The sequence below is a fragment of the Megalopta genalis genome, chromosome 4 (assembly GCF_051020955.1).
Source record: "Megalopta genalis isolate 19385.01 chromosome 4, iyMegGena1_principal, whole genome shotgun sequence".
In the NCBI taxonomy this organism is placed as follows: Eukaryota; Metazoa; Arthropoda; class Insecta; order Hymenoptera; family Halictidae; genus Megalopta; species Megalopta genalis.
In genome coordinates this window covers 20,997,403-21,022,720 of record NC_135016.1, presented here as the reverse complement: position 1 = coordinate 21,022,720, position 25,318 = coordinate 20,997,403, and the positions used below count along the sequence as shown (strand labels likewise).

General features: G+C 47.0%; 3 protein-coding genes across 21 annotated transcripts in view; 1 reads left to right on the top strand and 2 right to left on the bottom strand.

The window, feature by feature from the left end:
* The window catches only part of rg (A kinase anchor protein rugose), a 451,984-nt gene that overhangs the window by 382,166 nt on the left and 44,500 nt on the right, over positions 1-25,318 (top strand). The gene's annotated exons all lie outside the window — the stretch shown is intronic.
* Positions 5,697-8,009, bottom strand: LOC117219025 (protein mab-21). The gene has a single exon (XM_033467869.2). It carries the CDS (start codon positions 7,659-7,661, stop codon positions 6,567-6,569), a length of 1,095 nt encoding a protein of 364 aa, XP_033323760.1. The 5' UTR covers positions 7,662-8,009; the 3' UTR covers positions 5,697-6,566.
* On the bottom strand, positions 11,854-14,183 carry LOC117219024 (protein mab-21). The gene has a single exon (XM_033467868.2). The coding sequence runs from the start codon at positions 13,834-13,836 to the stop codon at positions 12,739-12,741; it is 1,098 nt and encodes a 365-aa protein (XP_033323759.1). The 5' UTR covers positions 13,837-14,183; the 3' UTR covers positions 11,854-12,738.

Genomic DNA, 25,318 nt, shown 5'->3' with positions numbered 1-25,318 from the left:
ATCTGATTCGTTTGCGTCGCAGCACTTCTCGGGGTTCGGCAGGAATTCGTGGGAATAGAAATTTTCGGGGAGTTGATGAACGTTTGGGCTAGTTTGTAGTTTCGCGGATAAATTCCGGAGAACCCGTATTTTTATTTTATTTTATTTTTCCATCCAATTGTCGCGTTATTTTAATTCGTTACCAGCGATGAATTCGACGTGTTTGCAGCCAAAATTGAGATCATTTCAAAATTGAGATCAAGAATTCGTAGACTGATTACGTAATTTACCGATCCTCTGTCATTCGAAGCAAGCTTTTAGTTCTGTTATTGTGAAAATGGGTGCTTAGCTGTATATTTCAGTGAATTAAAATTCAATTCAAATTATGTGGTGATGTACCTAAGAAAGAAATGTTTATTGACGCGTGAAGCGTTAGCGAAGATCAACGTCAAAAGAGTTCCCGTAAAATCAAAGTAACTTAATTAACGCTAAGTTTAGATAACGCGTCGTTTCGTTCAACGGTTTTTAATTTACAATTATATTATATTATATTATTATTATTTATTATTATTATATATATATATATTATATATTATATTATATATTACAAATATTGTAACAGTTTGCGAGCAGTTTCTTCTATGCCGGTTTGAGAAAAATCGAGCAACTCTCTCGGCCAACGAGAAAAAAACGTATTTTCCGCAAATTGAAAGCAAAGTGAAATCGCTGGTGGTGATTAATTTTCGAGAAGCATACGATATGCCCGATGGCCGCGCAGATAGCCGTTGAATTTTCCAATCTCTAGACATTTTATCCCGCGCGGCATTATGCGAATGCCAGCCCTCCCCCTTTTCACTAAAATGTGTTTCACGCGAGCAGCCAATCTCCCCCGCTCGATCGGCGTTTTCCTTGAAGAAAAATTCACTCGTCGCGACTAAAGCGGGAACGATAAGCTAATCTGCTGAAACGTTCGCCGAAAAATTCGCGTGCCATTCGCTCTTTATCCCGGGCTTCACGCGATCGATTTAATCTTGGGATCGACAGTGGCCGGGCCCGCCGCTCCGATCGTTCGCTAAATAAATAAAAGACGGAGTCCCCCGAGAGCGAGCGAGAGAAAGAGAGAGAGTGAGAGAGAGAGAGAGAGAGAGAGAGAGAAAGAGAGGACATTCCCCGCGCTAATTAAAACCGGAGACGAACGACGCACGCGACAAATATTGTAAGATCGTCGCTGAATTTACAACTTTTCAAGCGTGAACGCTATCGCCGGTGCCTCGTAACGTTCCCCCGATTAAATATTAAGCAGTCATGCGTGCAACAAATTACGCCGGTGAATAAATTTGCATGTTTATCGGGTTATTACTTTGACAGCAAAAGGAAAACGACGAAAACACGGCTGAAAACAAAAGTCCCCGCGGAGGCGACGCGTCTCAGAAAGTCTTGGGACGAGAGAACGATATACCGCGCGCGCGCGCGCGTATACGTGTCACGGTACATTATTTTTCGTATTATACCCTTAATTACTGCGTCCGTGCCGATAAAATCTGGTAAGTGATAATCCGCCGCATAATTCTGCGAATATCGCGAAACGGGATCGCGGGGCGCGCTCGCGATGAAAAATATAATTCGATTTCCCGTCGGGCTTTATTAATTGCGAGAAAATAACGCCGCCGATCGGGGTCGCGACGTCGCGAACAAATTATCCGGGGGAATAGTTTCCACATATTTTGCGTACGAGCCGTGTCGTAATTAATGAACGAGCGCAAAAGAACGGCAGCTTTTGACCCCATTCCGACGACCACATAGTTCACCATATTTGAACGTTTCTTCGGCGTCGGCCGAATGGAAAACCGATCGAAGAACGTTGCAACGAGTCTACGCTAATTAACCGGACGTGAAAAGTGACGCGCGCGATATAATTGCAATATTTTATACGATAATCGTGTCGCATTCGCCGAAGAGACACGGGAACAGGGGATGACCGGGCATCAGCGCCTGTCAGATATTTATCAAACATATCGCTCACGCGTCACGTGGAATATTCAAGGCTCCCGCCGTAATTACGCCAATTAATTCACGGATTAACTGTCGTGGGAACGCTAAACCGAGCCCGTTCGACTCGTTTTTTCCCGCAAAACTACAGGCCGCTTTCCGAAGTCATCTAGACACGCGATGATTTATCGAATCTAATTGCGCGTTCGACAGAACTATTAATTGTGTCGATAACACTTCTCGCTGCATAATCGATGGAAACTCCGTCGGCGATCGTTCCGACGCGGTAGCGGATTCCTATCATGCTTTAAAGACTGCAATGTTGCATTTGCATCTGAAAACCGCGAACTACGTAGGTTTTTCCTCTTCTTCGTAAACATTGTATAAACTTCAACTCGCTGTATCTTGAATCTTGGTCAAAGGTCCGTTAATGTGGATGAATCATACTATTTATACTTAATCTTATGGGATCCTTGTAAGTGGGAAAATAAATTTATATACAGTAATGTCTCCCTAATTGACGCTCAGATTGTCCACAAAAATGGACAATTTGGGAGGAGGAGCCTTGCGACTCGTTTTTATAGTTACCGATTGCCAACGATTATAAAAACATAGCACAAAGCCGGAATAATCGTATCTCCTGTTCCCAAATTGTCCATTTTTCCGCACAATCTAAGCGTCAGTTAGGGAGACGTGAGCCGTTTATTTTAAAATTGGCATAAGTCACTTTGTTTTTAAGTCGATATAAAGGTTTGCGTTTTAACACGTTTAATAATATGGATGCTAACTTTCGAGAAGATTTACTTGTATTTGTTATCCCAGGATACTGATATTTTTCTCAGTATAAATAATTTCGTATAAACAGTAAAAAATCACCACTTTTCGTTACGGTAAAGTGACTTATGCTACTTTCAAAATAAACGGCTCGCATTATTGTACGTCGAAGAAATCGCGAAACTCGGGCAGCGATGAAATAAATCGTTCGTCGAATTTTTGATTAACACATTGTTTAACACTAAACCTACCGCGGTCAAAGTGACCGCGTTCTTATTTTGCAATTCTACAAAGTTCCGAGACTCTTTCGTGGAAAACGCTTGAATAAGTTATATTATCGGAGCAAGTTTTATAATAAAAACTTGACAAATTCTAAATAAATTCGGTCTTCTCACTTTTGCGAAGCAGTACGTGCCAATTAGTATTACTGCTTGGTAGGTTTAGTGTTAAGGCGAAACGTGAACGAATAGTCAAGATTAAGGTGTGGCATACGTAAAAATTCGCGAGTAACTTTTTAATCGAGTACGATATCAAATTATGCAATTTTCAATCAACTGTTCGAACGTGTAAAATTGAAATTATCCGAGTAATTATCAGCGACAATGTGCGACCAGTGAAAATCAAACAGATTTCAGAACGTCTGAAATTCGTTCGGTGACTCGAACGTGTAACTCGCAAGTTGCTAGCCTCTGCTCCTTTAATTAAATGGTTGATTATATTTGGTCGAGGCAATCTAAAAAAGAATTGATTTGCGACCACGGGATCGGTTTTCTTCCCACAATGTGTCACCAGTTAAAATCAAACAGATTTCAGAACGTCTGAAATTCGTTCGGCGACTCGAACGTGTAACTCGCAAACTGGTAGCCTCTGCTCTCGTAATTAAACGGGTGATTATATTTGGTGAGTATATTTGGCAATCTAAAAAAGATTGATTTGCGACCACGGGATCGGTTTTCTTCCCACCGTGCATCGCGAGCGCACGCTGCGATCGCGCGTCCCGAACGCACGGGGCTATTTGAAGTTTCGCTGATGCACGCCCGGTAAACACGGATATTTGTAATTGTTGTTTGAATAGGTGCCAGGTTTGCGCTCGTTTGCGTCAGTTACGGGGATGTGCCCATCGGACGGCCGGTCGAAATCGATTACACGCGAAAATTTGCTTCTGCCTTGTTCTCGCGCGTTTCCCCGGGCTCTGCCAAGAAGAGACGGCAGTTCGGTCGCCGTATTAACTTAACCGTGAACGCGCGCCCGCGGCGTCCGTTTCCCTCGTCGGCATATCGCGTTCTGCGATCGGTCTCGCCGACGTTTCGCGGACTTTCCTCGTTCTTTTTTTTTTCCTCGGCGAGCGAACGTTTCCCGGACGACGCTGAAACGGAATGGCAAATGTCGCCTCGTGACTTCCCGACGCTATCGCATCATTCCGCATGTTGCGCGAGCGTCGGCGACTCTCTGTAGCGCGCGTTTATACCTCGTGGCGATCGCTCGGCTGCGAAGATTACCGCGGGGATTAGCATTTTAATAGATCAATTTAGAGAAACCGTTGTTAAATAACATGTTGTTCGCGATATTAATAGCCGCGGCGTGTCAAGAATAATCGTCGGCCGTGTCGAGTTTAATGGGACCGGAGTTTCACTGATTTATAGAATTCTTTTCGCAGAGATTCAAAGAGAGAGAGAGAGAGAGAGAGAGAGAGCGAGAGAGAGTGCCGCGTGTTGAGTAACGAGTTGCTTTCAATGCCGACAGCCTCGATAGATCGAAGATCTATTCGCACAACAAGCTAGAAAACCGAATTCAAGATCTTCCAAGATTTTTCAATATTCTTTGAATATCGTGAACATCCGCAGTCATCGGTAATCATCGTTGATTACCGATGAGCGATCGCTCTTTCAGCAGACATACTAATTCCGCCGCGGAACTGGTTGTCGATAAACGTCTTCGGTAACGCCCGCAGGTGAACTGTCTATCCGATGCGCGAGTCGGACGCGTAATGCAAACGATCGCTTGACAGACGACGAAAGTAAAGCTGGCAACGTTAATTACAAGAGAATAGACGAGAACGTAATTTTTCAGCGCGCGGATCGATCGAAGCCGCGGAATCCTCGAATCGATCGTCGGCGATCGCGTTGCCCGACGAACGGCGACTTCGGTGACTGCAAAACGTGGCGTATAGTTACATTGTTGTACCGATAAATTAACTAATAAATTCGCAGTCCGTCAACGGTGAAATAATGGCGGGCGAAGCACGACAAAAGCCACACGTCCGTGTCTCCTCGGGGCGTTTTATTGCGAGCCGCGGTTGCGCTGCGACAAGCGTTAAATTCATTCCGTTGCCTTCGTGTGCGAGCACGCGGCCGATAACGATTGCGCGAACGGCTTCGTTAGGCCGAAAGGATCGCTGCGTTTTCAGTGTTCGTCGAACCGTCGACAATACCGGACAACGAAGGAACAGGACACGGACAGCTCGGGACACTCGGTTGCGAAACTTGGGCGACAGCACGCGAGACCGCGTCGGGAGGAAGTATAAATTCATTTAGCCGTCTGAAGCGGACAGAGAGTTTCTGCGGGAATTTTTCTCTTTCATCGACAAGAACGAAGAACAACGCGGCCGGGGACCGCGACGGTGACAAAATTCAGCCAGACAAAACACGACGGAAATTATTGCGCGACCAGCGACCGCATTAAACATTCCGTTTCGGCCGGGATCGACTCCGTCGGAATTTTATTGGCGCGCGCGCAAGGTCTCGATCCCAGTTGGCTGGTCCGATCTCCAGTGGCGAGGCAGAAAAACGCGCAAGATCGAGCGTGAAATTTACGAGGCCTCGGTTCTCTCTCGCTCGCTCTCTCTCTCTCTCTCTCTCTCTCGCCCGATCGATATTCTCGCCGTTGTTTTTTTCCTCCCTATATTTACACAGTGGGGTGGGTTGCTCTTGAAATGACGACTACACCACGACGACTCCATATAAATAGCATTGTATTTCACAATTTTTTTCGTGTACACTTCAATAAATATCTTTTAAGATGTATTTACATAGCGACTGGGACAGAACAGCTGATTAGAGGAGAAGACTAAGTGACCCGCGACCGGTGACTCTTGGCGGCGGACAAGCGTTTCGGTAACGTTTCCTTTTTCTCCGGCGTCGCGTGCGGCTCGGTGAGATTTTTCCAATTCCGCCGACGCGAACGGAACTTTTCGACACGCTGAACAAGAAAAAAAGAAATAAAAGAAGGGGGGACAGACATCACCGGTCGGGGAGTCGAGACGCTGAATTTTCGACTGGTCGCTGGCTGCCGACGGCGACTCCCTCTCTCGAGTTCGCGCCTCGAACGGCGGCCATTCGTGCCGCGAATCGGAAACGCGTGGTTTTTATGGCACTGATTCGATCGTCCACGGCACACCAAATCACACGTGCACCCGCAATCATCGTCGAGCATCATCCCTGGGCAAGCACACACTGCACATCCCCCGTCACGAGCACGGAATACGCTCGCGTTGCTCCCGTCGTCCTCGGCGGATCCTCTTGGCCGGCCCCGTCTGCGACGATGCGTGACCGCCTCCGGATCGTTTCCAAGTAGGCTAATACAATTTCATTAGGCTACAACAGCTTCGGGAGATCGGTAGCTTCGTCTCTCAGTGGGCGATAGTACAAAATCCAAGCACGATCCTCCGGACTACAAGTTTATTAGGCTACAATCAGTTTCGAAACGATTTCTCCCGGCCGGCTCCGTACGCCGATCCACGCCTACTGCTTGTCGCTGCTCGACCTTCCACCTTGTGGCTTGACTTTCTCGGCAGCAGAATCGTCCGCGTGGGCCGCGGCGCTCGACTATAGTTTCTCTAGGGGACAGCTGGTCACCAGCCCCCTGATCAGTCTCCAGACTTGCTTCGCCGCGTTCTCCAGCCCGCTCGGCGACTTTCCCTTAAACAGATCGAGATTCGGCAGGAAGTAGTGGGGACACCTCCGGCACAGCAGATAGAAGATCAGCTGCAGCAGGATCCCGTTGATCCTCGCCGCGATGCAGGTCTCGTCCCATTCGGCCTCGTGCGGGTGCTTCTCGCACTCGTAGAGAAGCAAGGTCTTCATATGGTAGCTGGTCACCGGATTGCCGGGTAGATCGAGGTATTGATCCCTCAGGGTCTTCAGGATGCTGAGGCATCGCCTTCGGCTGCCACCTTGGAGCAGTCGGTTCTCGGCGTCTATGAAAGAAAGCGCCCAAGCGTCGCCCTCCATGGCGGACTGCTTGCCCTGAAGGCCGATACACTCTTTCGAGAGCATGTCGAAGCCCTCGGTTTTCACCTCGGCGACGATGTTAGGATGGGGCCAGGGTATGTGCGCGATGGGCCAGTGGGAGGCCGATCGGGGCCACAGGCCGGCACACTTGAAGGCCGGCGTGATCTGCACCACGTACCTCTCGCGGATTCGCAATTTCACCTCGGTGGTGTCCGCGATCATCTTCACGGAGTCCCTGTAAGCGCATTTGTCGCATGCCTGCGCCACCAGGGTCTGAAATCGCGAGCGGATCTTCTTGGCGGACAGGTAGCCGGACGCGGTGATGAACTCCACCCACAGGGACATGGATCGCTTTCGTCCGTCGCTCAGTTTCAACACCGCGCAGCCCGGCAACGTGCCGTCGTCCACGAAGTTCAGGACTCCCATCTGGTTCAAGTAGATCACGATCTCGAACTCCGTCGGCGATATCACGTCCAGCCCGTCGAAACGGCCGTTGTAGTCGGTCAGGGACGAGATGAACCTCGGCTCCTGCACCTCGACCTCCTTCAGCACGTCCTGCACCACGCGGCACACCTCGTGGATGGTGTTCATCACCTGGCTCTTCCTGGTCATCACCTGCTCCCCGAAGTACTTGTTGATCTGATAGACCATCTCGGACTGGGCCGCCAGCATGTCAGCCGGCAACAGCATGGTTGCGGCGGCCTGAAGCCTCCGGAGGCTTCTGTGTCGAGTTCTCTCCCGGCGATCACCGCATTCTGCCCCGGAAATCCTGGATCGATCTAGTTTCGGATCGTTTCAAAGCGAGCCGTCGCGCCGCTGCTGTCCTCCCATGTGGAGAGGTTGTCCCGACTTGCGAATATATCCGGCTCGGCTCGGGAAAGCGGAAAACTCGCTTATCACCCGGTGGATCGCGTCGCGCGTCGCGTCGCGCCGCCTAAGGACGCCCGGCACCGGCGGAGACACGAGCGAGGAGCGGGAAGACAAGGTGTGCGAGCGACTCCGAGCAGGAGCAGATTGTCGACTGCGCTGTCGTTAACCTCCTCCGCGCCACCCGCTCTCCAGATCCCGGCGAGGGCGGGCCGCGATCCAAGACCTAACCCAGACCTGACCGAGGCCACGCCGCGCGGATCCCCGCGCGGCCAATCGCGGCGCCGGGAACGCCGGGAGGCGTGGCCCGGCGCGGCAGACCGACAAGATCGATCCGTGGCCAGGCTCTACCTATACGTTATCCACCTCGAAGGACGAAGCCAGCAGCGCGGCTAACCCCAAAGCGAGCCCTTCTTCCCCCATGAATTATGTAGATTAGACTCGTTTTATTTCGTGCTCGTGGACACACGGCCATTCCTCCGCAACCCCTTCGAGCTGCCCCGAAATTTTCGTTATGGTGGTAGCAGCGGTGTTCATGCTGCGGTTCCGCGAACCACCAACTTTTTTACCGCCGTCGCCGACGCGTTTCGTTTCGTCCCGGACGAGAGATTATTTTGGAAGACGGCGTTGGTACTTTGCTCGACGGTGGACTTTTGGAGCTTGACGGGCGAAGGTACGGTTTTTTTTTGATAAGTTCATCGAATTACTGGATTGATCGTTTGGAATATTTTTGGAGAAATTGTTTAACGGATTTTTGGTTTTTCAGTTGAAAATTGTATGAGAAGGTTTTGAATTTGCAGTGGTTGGTTTAGTGTTGTTAACTGTGAGCCACGTGTCGGAGGGTTCGGCTGGTTTTCAGTTGATAAAAAATTCTGTCGATTTTATTCGGATGAAACCATTTGTATGTGAGATCACAATCTTATGGGAACTCGAGAATTTAGAACCGAAAATCGTTTTACAGAATATTCTAGTAGAAGCATCTCGATCAGTCTGACACTTATTACGAGTTTATTGACAGAAACTAATTGGCGCAAACTCGTCATCTTCGTCGCTTGAAATATTTGGATGTTGCACTTTATTTTCATTGTTCGTGTAGACTTTGTCGGATGATCTTTTCTCGATATTTTCCGTCACCAACGTTTCATTAAATTTTGTCGAAACTTGGAAGCTCGTTGAATATTTGGATCTATGCTGTTATGGCACTTTCTAATTTTTCGGCTAACGAAGGACTTTACAAAGATTTACTGACTGCATAAGTTCAGATCGCCTAAATTGATATCTCCTATGAAGAACACCGCGGAAGTAGTATGATAACTAGATCGCGGATTTCATGCATTTATCACAGTTATAAATATGTACAATGTGAAACAGTAGAAAGATGGAAAACATTTAATAACATCGGTATATTACACATTCGACCAACTAAAATTATTGAAAGAAAGAATGCAACTTTTAACCCTTTACACTCGAGGCTATTCTAACTCCAAAATGCAGACATTTGCTTCAACCTACAGTGTTTCCATTCTGTTACAATTGCTTCTATTCGATACATGTGAAATAGAACGTATATAAGTTTATAGAAGACTTCTACTATTTGATTACTTTTTAATCGAATACAAACAAATTCAATAACGTGAAAATTCTTTCGAGAACGCTGCACCGATTTTTACCGTCGCCTCGGAGTCGCCGCTCGAGCGTCTCAAAGGGTTAAGCTGCTACCATTCTTTGCAACAATGGCAACAAATTTTTATTTCGCATAAATCTCCGCGGTCCAGTTACAATTTACCGTGTGAAAATAGATGGAGACTCGCGTAAATCGAGAGAAACGGATGAATTTCCAATCGACATTTCGGTTCGAAAGTCGCAAGGACCGTCTGTTATCCACCATCCGCACGTTCCCGGTGACTTTGTTGGCCGGAACGTCTCGCGTCGAATCGCCGCGCCGCTAAAATAAGAAATTCGCTCGCGATTGGACGAGAGCCGGGTACCCGAAGGTAACAGGGTGGCACCGTTTGCGAAAGAGAGACGATTTTATTTACAGCCGTTTTATTGAGAACCGGCCCGCGGTGCCGGCGGAAGAAAAAAAAGGAACTCGGTATAAAATCTACGTTTAACGACAACACCGATAACTCTACCATTAAGGCTTGTAAATCGCGGGGCGAACTGCGAGATACGGCGCGTAAAGTGTGCTTCATTGGGTCGCGCGTTCCCCGGTGCCCGTCGTACGACGCTGCTTTCCTCCTGCTTCGTTTTACGGGGCAATAATAATAACGTAAACCCCGTAACGATCGGCCGCGTGGTACAACGTGGAAACTGAGTGGCACCGGCGAACGGATCGCCGTTGCAACGGCCGAAAGATAAGCGGCGAAATTTCAGGAGAGAATTAAGATAAGCCCGGTACGGTTCTCGTAGGCGTGCACTGCCCATGAAACTCGGTAGCGATGCTTTTGACGATGCGTTTCAATCTCACCGAACGCGCCGGGAAGTGTTAATATCGTAGATAATAATTACGTCCTGATGGTTTTATGTTCTTGGTCTTCCTGGCCGGGACCCCCGGCCCCGCTACGCTCTTACGAGCCACTCTGAAAAATTATCTACGATTCATTCACTGTCATAATGGCAATCGTTCGGATAAATTCGACGCGGCGCGCAACACTGCTCGTTTCGCGCTTTTTTTTGCATTCCTTCCGCGAAGTAACTGTCTTCATTCCGCGCGCTTTTTACGGCGCGATAGCCAATTTTCTGAGGAATAGATCGCGGTTAGCGTTCGTCGTAGAATATCGGGGAACGTTGGTAGAATGCAGAGAGTCTGCTCGATCGATGCGAGTATTCGAGGAATAAGTATTTCAAAGGAATATTTTTGTACAACGTTATGTGTCGATAGGAAAGTTGGTATATATATATGAGCCGTTTATTTTGAAAGTGGCATAGGTCCGTTAACACGTTCCGCGCCACGTGTACCATCGATGGTACACGCTTGCATGTTTACTTAGTGAACTGAACAAATTGTTTCCAAGAAATTTAGAACCGAAGAATCAATTTCCACCGCAAGAATGGGCGTTGATAAGTTTTTGTTACGTTGTTATGTGTACGAGAATTAATAATTGCACGTAATACATCAAGTTTTAGTAAAATATCAAAGTGTGAAGATTCGAGTAAAAAAAGCTCGGCACAGAACGTGTTAATGGATGAATCGTACTATCTGTACTTAATCTTATGGGATCCTTGTAAGTGGAAAAATCAATTTATATACAGTAATGTCTCCCTAATTGACGCTCAGATTGTCCACAAAAATGGACAATTTGGGAGGAGGAGCCTTGCGAATTCGAGCCTTGCGACTCGTTTTTATAGTTACCGATTGCCAACGATTATAAAAACATAGCGCACAGCCGGAATAATCGTATCTCCTGTTCCCGAATTGTCCATTTTTCTGCACAATCTAAGCGTCAGTTAGGGCTGCATGAGCTGTTTATTTTGAAAGTGGCATAAGTCACTTTGTTTTTAAGTCGATATATTTAAGGGTTGCGTTTTAACACGTTTAAAAATTCGGGCAGCGATGAAATAAATCGTCGAATTTTTTCGACAAATGCCGTACATTGTTTAACGCTAAACCTACCGCGGCCAAAGTGACCGCTTTCTTATTTTGCAATTCTGCAAAGTTCCGAGACTCTTTCGTGGAAAACGCTTGAATAAGTTACATTATCGTAGCAAATTTTATAATAAAAACTTTACAAATTCTAAAGTAACTTTAAAAAAAATTTACAAATTCTAGTAAATCTTCTATTTACTTGTATTTGTTATCTCAGGATACTGATATTTTCCTGGGTATAAATAATTTCGTATAAACATTAAAAAATCACCACTTTTCATTACGGTAAAGTGACTTGTGCCACTTTCAAGATAAACGGCTCATATAGGTATCTTTAGAATGTATTTCTCATGGTGTTCGATGATCGCGTCGAGTGCTCGTACGAATTGTTGAGGCAGGTGGTTTTCGAGTGATTCGTAGGCCAGATACCAGACGAGATGCGTTTATTAATTATTTACATTATGTGTTCGAACAGCGATTCGAGTAAAAATAAATATCGTTTAAATAATATAAAAAAGTATGTACATATAACAATGCGTAGTGTCCAACTACCGTCGGAAGCTCGCCGCTAACCGATTATAAACATTAGATGAATAACGACAACGGATCACACGACGATTCACGATATCAGCCATATCTGAACAGGTAAAGGTAGCCAACGGGAGCAGCGAATTAATCGTTTCGTACATTGCAACGCCTTACGCAATTAGGCAAATTCGGAGAGCGTCGTTGAAATCCGCGTTGACAAGCACCGGGAAACTCCGGGTAACAAGCGAAAGCATTCTAAACGTATCGAACGCAGTGATTTTCCAAAAAACAAAAATTTCCCCCCCTTCTCGGTCGAAAGATTACGAACGAAGAAGATTTCCGGCTTCCACATCGTCGCACACAGGATCGAAAACTAAAACCTAGCAACAACGACCCCTCCCCTCCGAGTCGAACCACCGAGTCTTAAAACCATTATTGCACCGTTGCATCAGTGATCGGAGTGTCAGGCTCCGACGTGTCCGTGCCACTTAAAAATCAAATAGAAACAACGATTAAAAGGTCTACGGCTCTAGTTTTGCTGGTTACACCATTCCCAGGCCTGGTATCGTACAGTCAACAAGCTGCCTATTTAGAAAATAACCGGTGAAAGTAGACTGTGTAACCGCGTTCTCGCGGTTAGCAAAAAAGCGAGCGAAGAGAACCGGCGCGAAATCATTGCCCCGTGATGATGCGCGCGAAACATACACCTCGAACCCTCGCAACTTCGGAGGAACTTCGTCGTTCCCCCCATCCGGAGACAGCGAGCGTAATCAACGATCCCGGCTAAAGTTTCTCGAGCGCCCTGCTGTTGGTCAACAGCACCCTGGTGAGTCTCCAGACCTGCTTGCCGGCGTTCTGCAGACCGCTCGGCGACTTTCCCTTGAACAGATCCAAGTTCGGCAGGAAGTAATGAGGGCACCTACGGCATAGGAGGCAGTAGATCAGCTGCAGGAATATGCCGTTGATGCGCACAGCCAAGCAACCCTCGTCCCACTCGGTCTCTAAGGGATGCTTCTCGCACTCGTACAGCAACAGGGTTTTCATGTGGTAGCTGGTCACCGGGTTTCCCGGCAGGTCCAGGTGTCTGTCCCTCAGTGTCTTCAATATGCTGAGGCATCTCCTGCGACAGCCGCCCTGCAACAGCCTGGACTCGGCCTCGGTGAACGAGAGCACCCAAGCGTCGCCCTCCATGGCCGACTGTTTGCCCTGTAGGGCGACGCTCTCTTTCGAGAGCAGGTCGAAACCCTCGGTTTTCACCTCCGCAACGAGATTAGGATGCGGCCAGGGTATGTGCGGAATGGGCCAGTGCGCCGCCGAGCGGGGCCACACGCCCGAGCACTTGAACGCCGGCGTAATCTGCACCACGTATCTCTCCCTGATACGGAGCTTCACCTCGGTGGTGTCCGCGATCATCTTCACGGAGTCTCTGTAGGCGCACTTGTCGCATGCCTGCGCCACCAGGGTCTGGAATCGCGAGCGGATCTTCCTGGCGGACAGGTAACCGGACGCGGTGATGAACTCGACCCAGAGCGACATGGACCTCTTCCGTCCGTCGCTGAGCTTGAGCACGGCGCAGCCCGGCAGGGTGCCGTCGTCGACGAAGTTGAACACTCCCATCTGATTCAGGTAGAGGACCACCTCGAATTCGCCCGGCGAGATCACCTCGAGGCCTTCGTACCGGCCGTTGCACTCGGTCAACGAGGAGATGAACCGCGGCTCCTGGACCTCCACCTCCTTCAGCACGTCCTGCACGACCTTGCACACCTCGCGGATCGTCTTCTGTATCTGGCCCTTCCGGGCCTGAACCCGTTCGCCGTAGTACTTGTTCATTTGGTACAGCATCTTCGACTGCGCCGCCATCATGTACTCCGGCAGCAACATGTTCGCGTCGGTTGCGGTGGTCGGGTCGCGGGTTCCGTTCGATTGCTTCCCGGCTCCGAAGATCAGCCTCGTTGTTTCGCGTGCGTTCGAGCCGGCCCGGTCGTCGCGTCGTTATCGTCCATGGTCCGGGTGGCTCGTAATCCAAAAACTGGATCGATCGCCGCGAAGATCGACGGACGCGAGGGGGACACTTTCCAGAACGAGTCACGGATCGGCTGAACCGCGCGCCGCCGAGCGATCGTCCGGCAGGTGTTGTACGTGGAACGAGCGCAACTCGAGGTGTTCCGCGCGCGCGACGACAGAGAGAGCGCCGGTGACCACCGGCCCGGCCCGTACAACTGCCCTTGTAGTTGTGTGCCGGACTGGCAAGTCCCGCCTACCGGGCCGATAGGGTCACGTGGAGCCTGCGCGGCCTCGCCACGCCCACTCGCGCCCCTCCCCGGCCGACGCGGCCGCCGAACGGCCCGCGCCGCACACCATCGCGCCCGCGCGCGCCTTTCCACCCTTTCCATTCGATGTACAACCCGCTTTTTTACCCTATTCATTTATCTAGCCGGATTGTTTTCGCGTTCGCGAATAAACGTGGAGAACGGAGTCGCGCGGTAAATCGACCGGCCGATGGAAATATCCGTGTGTTAACTCTGCTGAATACGGTGCCGGGGGTGGGAGAAAGCTCGATGCGAGCTTCATTGTTAAGGTATTAAACGAATTGTGAATTTTGTGCGTTTCTGAGAAGATAACGGGGAGATAAGGCTGTGCAAATTTTCGGGTGCTTCGAAAGTGTCGACTGATCGCGATCGACTCGATCAAGTTGTTAAACCTTTGCCCATCGAATTTTTTTTGCCCATTTTAACTGCATGTCTAAAATAATTTTACAGGCTCACAGTATTTCCATTTTATGTGACAAAGTGCATTTTATGCGTGCGAAATTGAGTCTTCCGGTGACTCGTGCAACGGTTACGCTTTCAACAATTTTTCCAATCTGGACTTTCTTCGTATAAAAATGATCTTGGAACATGGTATAACAATTTCAGCGGTGCCTCAAAGTTACCACTCGAGTGCAAAGGGTTAAACATTTCTAGTTTTCCGGTGGGCGGGTAAAAGAGCGAAGTCGGAATTGCTGTTTGCGCGGGAAGGAACACTTTTTGCGGCGCGTTAAGATCGGGCGTTTAGATCGACGCGTCGATGACGTATACTTCGACCATCAGACTCCTTTTTTAATTCGACGAGACATGTTTTAGATGACTGTTACTTCGCACGAAGTTCCGCGGTCTAACTTTTTGAATCTAAATTTTCGAATCTGATAGTATAAGGACAGTTCCGATCGGCGCTATTCTCCGGTTCGAAGTCGCCATTTCAACGAAAACCGCGATCACGCCGACGGAAATCGATTCGAGACATTTACGATTAATTCGTAGCCGTGATTCCGAGCCATTGTGATCAACAACCGCCAAGAGACACCCTGACCCACCCCTCGGCGACTTCCGTCCGAGCGAATTCCCCGAACAGAAACATGTCACCGGAGAACGTGTTTGTCCCCTCGACGGGGTCGCATGAGAATTCCGGGCACGAGCATTCGCGTCGATAATACGCGAGGCTCATTTGAATATCCGACGTTCGAATAAGAAGCAGAGGTTCCTTAAACACCGCCACCACGGCTTCGGCCTTTGTTCGCGAAACAGGAACAGCCCCCGCAGCTTGCAACGCCGACCACCGCTATCGATGCCAGAGTTCTTCGATGCCAGATGTCCGAGGTGAACGGTGCGGTGCGTCTAGCGCAGCAAGACGTGCAACGCGACGTTCCCCTTTTATGTCCCGATCGTAAAAATCCGCGCGCGAGAATACGTACACCTGAATGCGTCGATAACCAACGCAGATAATCCCACACGTCGAACATTTTTCCCATAAGATTCGACAGATTACAGTGTCCCCGCGCGTCTCAGAATGGCCGTCGTTCTTCCGGCCGACCTTTCCCCAACCCTTTCACTATCGACGGAAATCTATGGGACTTATGCTCGGCGGTGCCGTTTTGTGTTCGACGACGCCGCGGACGGTTACTTCGTGTAGACGGTAGCGAAGAGGCAGCTTTATTTTTCAACCACGTTGCTGTCCGATGTATACGCGTGTTTTATGATGTGCCGGATACTCGTTCTCGAAGGTGATCATGATATCTGTTCGATTACGGGCTACTGGGAGTCATCTTTGATTCTGGGACGTGAATCTTCGGTGGACCGAGTACGGTAATGTCTCTCTAATTGACGCTCGAATTGTGCAGAAAAATGGACAATTTGGGAAGAGGAGGTGCGATTGTTCGAGCTTTGCGACTCGTTTTGATAGTTACCGATTGTCAACGATTATAAAAAAAGAGCGCAAAGCCGGAATAATCGTATCTCCTGTTCTCAAATTGTCCATTTTTCCGCACAATCTAAGCGCCAATTAGGGAGCTTTGCGGTTCATTTTTATAGTTACGAATTGTCAACAACTATGAAAACGGTCTACAAGGCTCGAATAATCTCCTCTTCCCAAATTGTTAATTTTCCTGCGCAATCTAAGCGTCAATAAGGGAGACATTACTGTACGCATCTATTACAGTAGTGTCTCTCTAATTGACGCTCGGATTGTGCAGAAAAATGGACAATTTGGGAAGAGGAGATACGATTATTCGATCCTTGGAGTTTGTTTTTATATTTAGGAATTGTCAACAACTATAAAAATGAGCCGCAAGGCTCGAATAATCGGAAATTGTCCATTTTTGTGCATAATCTGAGCGTCAGTTAGGGAGACATTGCTGCTTCGTAGCTTCGCCGGAAACGAACAACAAGCTAACGCACACAGAAGCATAGCGTTTGCACTGCTTTCGAATCGTAACTGAAAGAAGACCGGCCTGCGCCGTCTACGTAACAATAGAGGGACTTCTTAAGAACAGGATTCCGACCTCGACGAAGGTTTCGAACCTCTGAAAGCGATACTGCATTCGTATCAAAGCTATATCCGATGTTTTCATAGTTTGTGAATGCTTTAGTGATGTTTTTTTTAGTAATATTTAAACGAAAATTTAATAATACACTATATTTGCATATTTCTATATTAGAAATAATAGAGAATAGAGGAGTATTTTGTCAATTTTTCGTTTGGATATAAATAACAATAAAGTAACAATAATACTATATATTTGAATATTTTTATATTAGAAATAATAGAGAATAGAGGAGTATTTTGTCAATTTTTCGTTTGGATATAAATAACAATAAAGCAACAATAATACTATATATTTGCATATTTCTATATTAGAAATAATAGAGAATAGAGGAGTATTTTGTCAATTTTTCGTTTGGATATAAGTAACAATAAAAAGTAACAATAATACTATTTAAAATTAAATTAATAATTAACAATAATAATACTATTTAAAATTAAAATTTACGTTCTTCGTCTGTCCACGTTTACTCGAATATTAAAACATCGACGCCAAGAGAGCATAATTTTATGCCGATATGACGAAACGTAATAATAACATTCATACTTAGCAGATTATTGCTAGATATTTTCGTTGACGAGTCAAACGCGTCGAAACACGGTGAAGGAGTTAAGAAAGAGGAGCGGCGTGAAGAAACGCGGTTTGAAAACGGTCAAACGCGTCAAACTTTTGTTATTTTTACGAGACGGTAAGCTGCAGCGACTGCACGGTGCTTCTAGTGTTGCAGACGCACAGCACGAGCCCGGCGCAGCTCGAATTATTCGCGGAAAGCCCTCAACGGCACGCCGCTGCTCGTTTCGCCGCGCCTCGTTCCCGGATAATTGAATAAAGTTCAGAAATCCAATCTACTTGAAGTTGGAGTGGTAGATCGGTGCCCACCAGGCCTGCTATGCCCCCCACTAATGCGACTTGATTCATGAGTCGAGCACGTGCGTCCGCCTCCCTTCGTCTCTCTCGCTCTCGCGCTCTCTCTCTCTCTCTCTCTAGCTCGCTCTCTTCCTTGCGCTCTCTCTCTCTCGCGCTCTTTTCCTCGCGCTCTCTCTCTCTCTCGCGCTCTTTTCCTCGCGCTCTTTTCCTCGCGCTCTCTTCCTCGCGCTCTTTTCCTCGCGCTCTCTTCCTCGCGCTCTTGCTCTCGCGCTCTCCCTCTCGCGCTCTCTCACTCTCGCGCTCTCTCTCGCGCTCTCTCTCGCGCTTTCTCTCGCGCGCTCTCTCTCACGCTCTCTTCCTCGCGCTCTCCGCTCTCGCGCTCTGCTCTCTCTCTCTCGCTCTCTCGCTCTCTTTTCTCTTTCTCTCTTTTCTCTCTCTCTCTCTCGCTCTCCCTTGCGCTCGTCCCTATCCTACGTGGAACAGTGTCTTCGCGCAAGGGACGAGGGGTCAAACGTTCTGCTACATCAGCCCCCGCATTAATGCAGGAGCCGGTCTCTCTTCCGCCGCCCTAAACGCGCCTTTCATCATCCCGTTTCGACTTAATTCGTTTATCATCTGAATTATTTGTACACCCACGAGAAGATACCGGTGGCTCGGTTTCGGGACGACGCGCACGACCATCTTTCATTCGGATATTAGGGGAGGCTTTCTCTTGGAGTTATCCAGCTCGAGGATCGATATCGGATGGGAATTCTGTTGACCCGCCGGATAACCGTGTCGAAAACCATAGCATTTCTCAGTAGCACGAGCAGGTACACGGAAATCCATTCTCTCTTGATCACCTGTTCTTCGTCTAGATTTACAAACAGTTCCTTCGATTACTCTAATAAATTATTACTTTAATAATTTATCTAAATTACTCTAATACATATTATTAGTGCGCGAAGATCATTCGTTGCGCAATGATCACCCGTTGTTCGTTTAGATTACCCTTAGTTCGTTTTAAATCGATGTACACAATTCTACGTCAAAATGTACTTAACGCTTCCACGATCGCGCTAGAAACCTGAAAAATTTTCATAAAATTAAAATATTTCATTCGATTAAACAAAAATTACGAAGCAAACATATATGGCATAAATTAATTCTTCAGCGTTCGTACCTCTTGCAAATCTTAATAAAATTAAGCAATCGTTTTTAATTTTTCATTAATCATCCATTATCATCCATTTATCATCAGTCGACTGGATTTAAAACGCGGAGATCTCCCCATTCTGTTGGCCAAGTGTTAAGATAGTAAGATAAAACAAGTGTTTGGTTATTATATTGAATTCTACATCCCTGCTGCAAAACGATTATCTCCTCTTGGCCATTAATAAACACGCGCATCTTATGCATTTATGACAAAAACGAGCGACTGTAATTTGAAACTACAAAAATATCAAAAGAATCGATGAGCGAGTTTATTCATTATTATCAACAACGTATCGAAATTATTACAAAAAGAATCGAATTCGTATATTCTATGCAAGACATTTTTATTCGACACAAAGATCCGCATCATCGTCGAAACATCTGAGCTCCGGTTTCGTTCGCCGAGTCGTCTAATGTCCTCGAAAATGAGACCTCCGGGCAACAACTCGAGCAAACCGCTCCATTATTCCATCTTCGACGGTCAAGAAGCCTTCGCAAAGCACCCCGAGCTAACGTACGGGGGGAGCAGCATCGTATCGAGGCTGCTGGCACCGGGGACTTCTATCTAATAGCCCGATCGGTCCTCCAAAAGACTGGTGGTATCCGATTCGCTGAAAAGAGCAGTTCTAGGCAAATGCAGTCTGCCAAAAACATTCCTGGGACCTCCTTTTACGCGACGGCAGGTAGAAGGACTCTCGGTAGAAGGACTTTCAGCCCCTGTTGCGTGCTGTCTCCTTATTGTGCGACGATCCCAACGGAGGAACAACGACGTCAACGACGTCTCCTCGCAGTCAGCCGACCGACCGAGCCGAGCCGAGACTCGATCGTCTGCCGGGGATCGAGTCGGCCTTGTAAATCAGCTCGAATGGACATCCTCGCGTAATCCCGTTCTAATCCAGGGCTCAGTGGTTGAGCCCCAACAGCCGGCGAAACTAGAAAGCGCCGCGGCGCAGTGCGTATTTCACGGTTTCCGTGGTTAATGATACGAGAGGAGAGCATCTCTCATCCAGCGATTCGATCTGGAGCGGCGCGCATTCGCGAGCAGCGGTGCGGAAAATTTGGAAAAATCGATGCTCGGCTTATCGGAGGAACTCCGATCGTCCAAGATGAGAATTGGGAATTCGGAACTCGTCGGGGAACATCGTAAATCGCGTGGCGCGGAGAAACTTGCTATGATTGACAGAGTATAGAGTAATGTCGCCCTTATTGACGCTTAGATTGCACGTGAAAATGGACAATTTGGGAAGAGGAGACACGATTATTCGAGGTTTGCAGCTCGTTTTTATAATCGTTGACAATTCGTGACTGTAAAAACGAACCGCAAAGATCGAATAATCGCATCTCCTCTTCCACTTCCGTCACCTACCAGCAACTCGGAAACATTGACAAACTTGGCGAGTACGTAGTTGGTAACGATTCGAATAACATGTAAAAGCAATATAATGTTGGGCATTACTACTCTATTCGAGGATAAGTTATTGCAATGGGTGTATAGTAATGTCTCCCTAATTGACAATTTGGGAGAAGGAGATACGATTATTCGAGCCTTGTAGACCGTTTTTATAGTTGTTGACAATTCGTATCTATAAAAATGAACCGCAAAGCTCGAACAATCGCATCTCCTCTTCCTAAATTGTCCATTTTTGTGGACAACCTGAGCGTCAATTAGAGAAATATCACTGTAATAGATACCTACAGTAATGTCGCCAAAGATATTCGATGACTCTCCTGTCTTTTCGTCGATCGGTTATCGCGTCGTGAACGATACATCATCGTCGATCCCATTCAGGAGTCGCTATTTATTGTCAATTTTCCCTAACTAACGCTCAGATTGTGCACACAAGTGAACAGTTTGGGAAGAGGAGATTATTCGAGCCTTGCAGCTCGTTTTTATAATCGTTGACAATTCGTGACTATAAAAACTGTTGGAATTTGTAATTGTTTATTTACTAATAATGCAATACAAATATAATACAGTGTTTAAAAAAAAAAGCACCTGGCGGATATAAAATGTACTTTATGTGAAGAAGAGTAACTGTATGTGAAGTCGCGGAGATACTGTCTGACTGATCGTCTTCTAGGCTGATGAACGCCTCTGTAGTTCTATGGGAAGTGGTGACTCGCACTGGAACGTGCAGTCCTTTTATACTATTCCTTTAGGTAAATTCCAGGTAAAAGAGAGTCCTAATGTATACCTAATGTTTCCCCGAGAAGACCGGGCTTGTGCCTGCATTTATGAAGCTCGGGCTTGTACCTTTATTTATTGCCCCTATGTAGACATGTGTGTGAATATCGTTGTATATACCAACAAAAACAAACCGCAAAGCTCGAACAATCGCATCTCCTCTTCCCAAATTGTCCATTTTCGTGCGCAATCTAAGCGTCAATAAGAGAGACATCACTGTAGATCCGTCGTTCCATTTATCGAGTTTGTCCGCCGTTTCCCGACTCTCGATGAAACCGCTCGGCGATTACAGTTCCTTGTACGAGAAGGAAGAACGCTCCGTTTTTCGGTAACAAATCGCGACGAGCCGCGGCATCGAATAATACGGGTTAATCGAACGGGGGAGACATTGTCGTTCGGGATGTACCGAGCGCCATTAACTCGGCTCGTTCTGTCCAATTACTTTCGTTCACCGGCTAACGATGTCCGCTCCGCGAGATCCACATTCCGTGTCCCCGAGGCCGCGTGTCCCTTTAGGGCCGACGTTGCGTACACGCGGGCTTAGACACCTTTTTGCCGGACCGGTAGCCGGCAAATCCGACGGTTAATAAGGGCAACGGCTCCGCCAGCGCATCGCCAGAAGCTCTTTGTGCGACCGATGCCGCGATCCGCTATCTCGTGTGAGATACGGTAATAAAGGTATGAGAACACGCACGTGGCACGCATAACTCATTGCCGCTCGGGATCGTCTTGATGGCTCCCGAACGTTTTGTTCGCATCCGGCGCGTTCACGCGACGAGCAGCCCCGAGCGCGCGTTCCTCGATCGTACGCAGGCCACGTTTTCTACATTTTTATGGTCCATCTTTTTTCACACTTCGGCTCGCGCGTTTCTGCCGTGCTTGTTCTACATTCGAAAACACTTTTACGGTCCCCCGAGAAGGTTATGGTGTTTAAGAACTGTTCCTCTTCTGGTTAACGCGCGACGGTTACGCCGTGTTTTCTACGATTCGATGCTCCGCCATTTTATTCGGAGTTTCGTTATTTCTTGTTTAGAGCAGTGCGATTTTATCGGAGTTCTATACCGGTTGATGTTTTTGTTGGATTTTCCGTTGCGACCATATAAATTTGTTTATTCGGGATTATTCGAGGATTGGAAGTCGAGACAGCCGGCGCCGCTAGGATTAGCATAACAGATGAAAAGATCGTTTGTGAAGTGCTTCCAAGGCGGAGATAGCTTTAACTTGACCGTTTTATCGTAACGAGGGTAGTGGCCTTAAACATAATCGCATATCGAATACCCTTATGAACTATTTTTTTTAAAGAGAACCAGACAATTACCGCGAGCTTATACATATGGAGTATTCCCGGTAATATACTCATCAGCGTACATTTCAACGTACGTCGGAAAAAAAGAGTTATTTCAGACAGATAACGTTCGACGATGCTCCGGAATATACATAGATAAACAGCTATTTCGTTATGCGAATTTTAAGCGAGCTCGCGTTCCACGCGCTGCGCCGGAAAGAATGTTATCGGAACAGAAGACAATTATAAATCGCGTTATCCGCGATCTTCGAGCACGTTTGAAATTAATGTTATTCGGTAGTGAATTCGCGGAGCCCAGCTTTTGCTACTGATAAATTTTCAAAGCGTCGGCTTTCTCGGCGGAGCTTTCTCCGCGGGTAGTCACGATATTCGATTAATCACCCTTCTAATTGAGATTAAAGCAGAATGGAGAATTGTATTTTCAACTTCGAGCAATTTTAATGAAGAATTAACAGTCTAGGTATTCTGTCGATAATTAGAGTCTCGCAATTTCAATTAAACTCGATCATTTCAATTATACTTCGCAATTTCGATTAAACTTGATAATTTCAATTATACTTCATATTTTAGGTTAAGCTTCGTAATTTAGATTAAAATTCACGATTCAGATTAAAATTTACAATTTAGATTAAAATTCATATTTTAGATTAAACTTCATAATTTAGATTAAAAAATTCACAATTCAGATTAAACCACGCAATTTAGATCAAAATTCATGATTTAGATTGAATTTCATAGTTTCGATTAAACTTCGCAATTTAGATTAAAATTCACAATTTATATTGAACTTCATAATTTCGATTAAACCTCGCAATTTAGATTAAAATTCATAATTTAGATTGAACTTCATAGTTTCGATTAAACTTCGCAATTTAGATTAAAATTCACAATTTAGATTGAATTTCATAGTTTCGATTAAACTTCGCAATTTAGATTAAAATTCACAATTTAGATTGAATTTCATAGTTTCGATTAAACTTCGCAATTTAGAGTAAAATTCATAATTTAGATTGAACTTCATAGTTTCGATTAAACTTCACAATTTAAATTAAAATCCATAATTTCGATTGAACTCAATTCTCCCTCAAAACACTTCAAAAAAAGCTTCAATATCCCATCACAATCCTCTCGATCACTTACCAGTGCGTCAAAAATCGTTTCCACGTAAGAATAAAGTTCGCGCGAAATCATAAACGATTCTCCACGGAGACAAGAAGAGCTTCGAGAGTCAAGCCTCGACGTTTCGCCAGTAATTCACTCCCCCCAATTACACCCAATCACCGGCGAGCATCCCCGTTAGCCGGTCGCTCAGTAAACTCCGGTAAAACACGGTCGTCGTGCCGGCGACAAGTTTCCAAAAGGAGGTTCTCGTAAAATTCCCGCGGCTGGTTTCCCGGCCGACGGCGTAGATAATTAATGATCGGGCCACTTTGGCTGTTGGTACACCGAATCGAATAAACCACCGTGTGCTCTGCCCCTTCCTCTCTCCCTCTCTCTCTCTCTCTCATTCACTCTCCACCTTTCTCTTCGTCTCTGTTCACCGCGAGGCAGGCACCAGGCTCTCGTGATTTCGAGTGGTTCGCACTTTGAAGAAGAGCGCGGAGGGTCCTTGTAGACAGCCGGGGTTCTCTCGGGCACGGTAGGCGAACGGGGGGTCTATTATTGTCCGGCGCTTAATCTGTTTGTTGTATACCGCCGGCGGGCTGCTAAGTGGTCCCCATTCTATGGTGCCCTATGGTGTACATAGAGGCTGCTGCGAGGGGGGCCCTGCGAACGCGACACATGTTGTTACATCACGACGCCCCATTGTCGTCGTGAAACCCCGGCGCACTGCTGAGTCGGGCCGATTTCGGGCTCGAGAGATGAACGCCGCATGGGGAACACTAATCGCGCACACCACTTGACACTCCGCCCGGTGCTCGAGCTCTTTTTAACCGCTCTCTTTCTTTCTCTCCCTCTCGCTCTCTTTCTTTCTCTCTCTCGCTCTCTTTCTTTCTCTCTCGCTCCCTCTGTCTCTCGCTCTCTTTCTTTCTCTCTCGCTCCCTCTCTCTCTCGCTCTCTTTCTTTCTCTCTCGCTCCCTCTCTCTCTTGCTCTCTCTCTCGCTCTCGCTTTCTCTCTCGCTCTCGCTCTCTCTTTCTCTCTCGCTCTCTCTCGCTCTTTCTCTTGCTCTCTCGCTCTCTCTCTCGCTTTCGCTCTCGCTCTCGACTCTCCTCTCGTCGCCGCATCGAGACGAGCCATGGCTCATCGAACGTGTAAACATATTAGTCGCGCGAGACCGGCCGCTGACGCGCTCCTTTCTCAACGAAACGCAGGGGTGCGAGCCATTTCGACGACTCACTCACATACTTATCGCCGTGTCTTACATTCGTCGAGTGCCGCTCGACTATTTATATCGATCCGCCGGTTGTTGCAACCGGCAGCCACCGAGCTGTTTTCTTTATAAACGTGTGACACCGCCATCGGGTTGCTAAGGGATGTTTCAGCGAGCTAATTAACTTCTTCCCCGTAATTAGTGTTTATAATAATATCTGGGGGGGGGCGAGTTAATATCTGGCTAGATCGTTGTTATTTGGCGGATTTCTTATCGAGTCTACAATTTTTGTTGTCAGAAAAGTACTAGAATTGGACGATAAAGACTGATGCTAGTTAATATCTGGCTAATTAATATCTAGCTACATCGTCGTTATTTGGCGGATTTCCTATCGATATCTTTCTCGACTCTACAATTTTTGTTATCAGAAAAGTACTACAATTGGACGATAAAGTTTGATATACGTTTGTTCAGTAGCCAAGGTACCCTTATAGGAGAAAATGATAGGAAAGGGGTAGAAATTCTCCGGACAATTAATGGAGATAGTATTTTATTACATGTGATATTAAATGTGAAACCAAGACGATTTAATATTTATTTAATTATTTAAAAGTACTGTGAGTGGACCTCCAAGGGCGCTG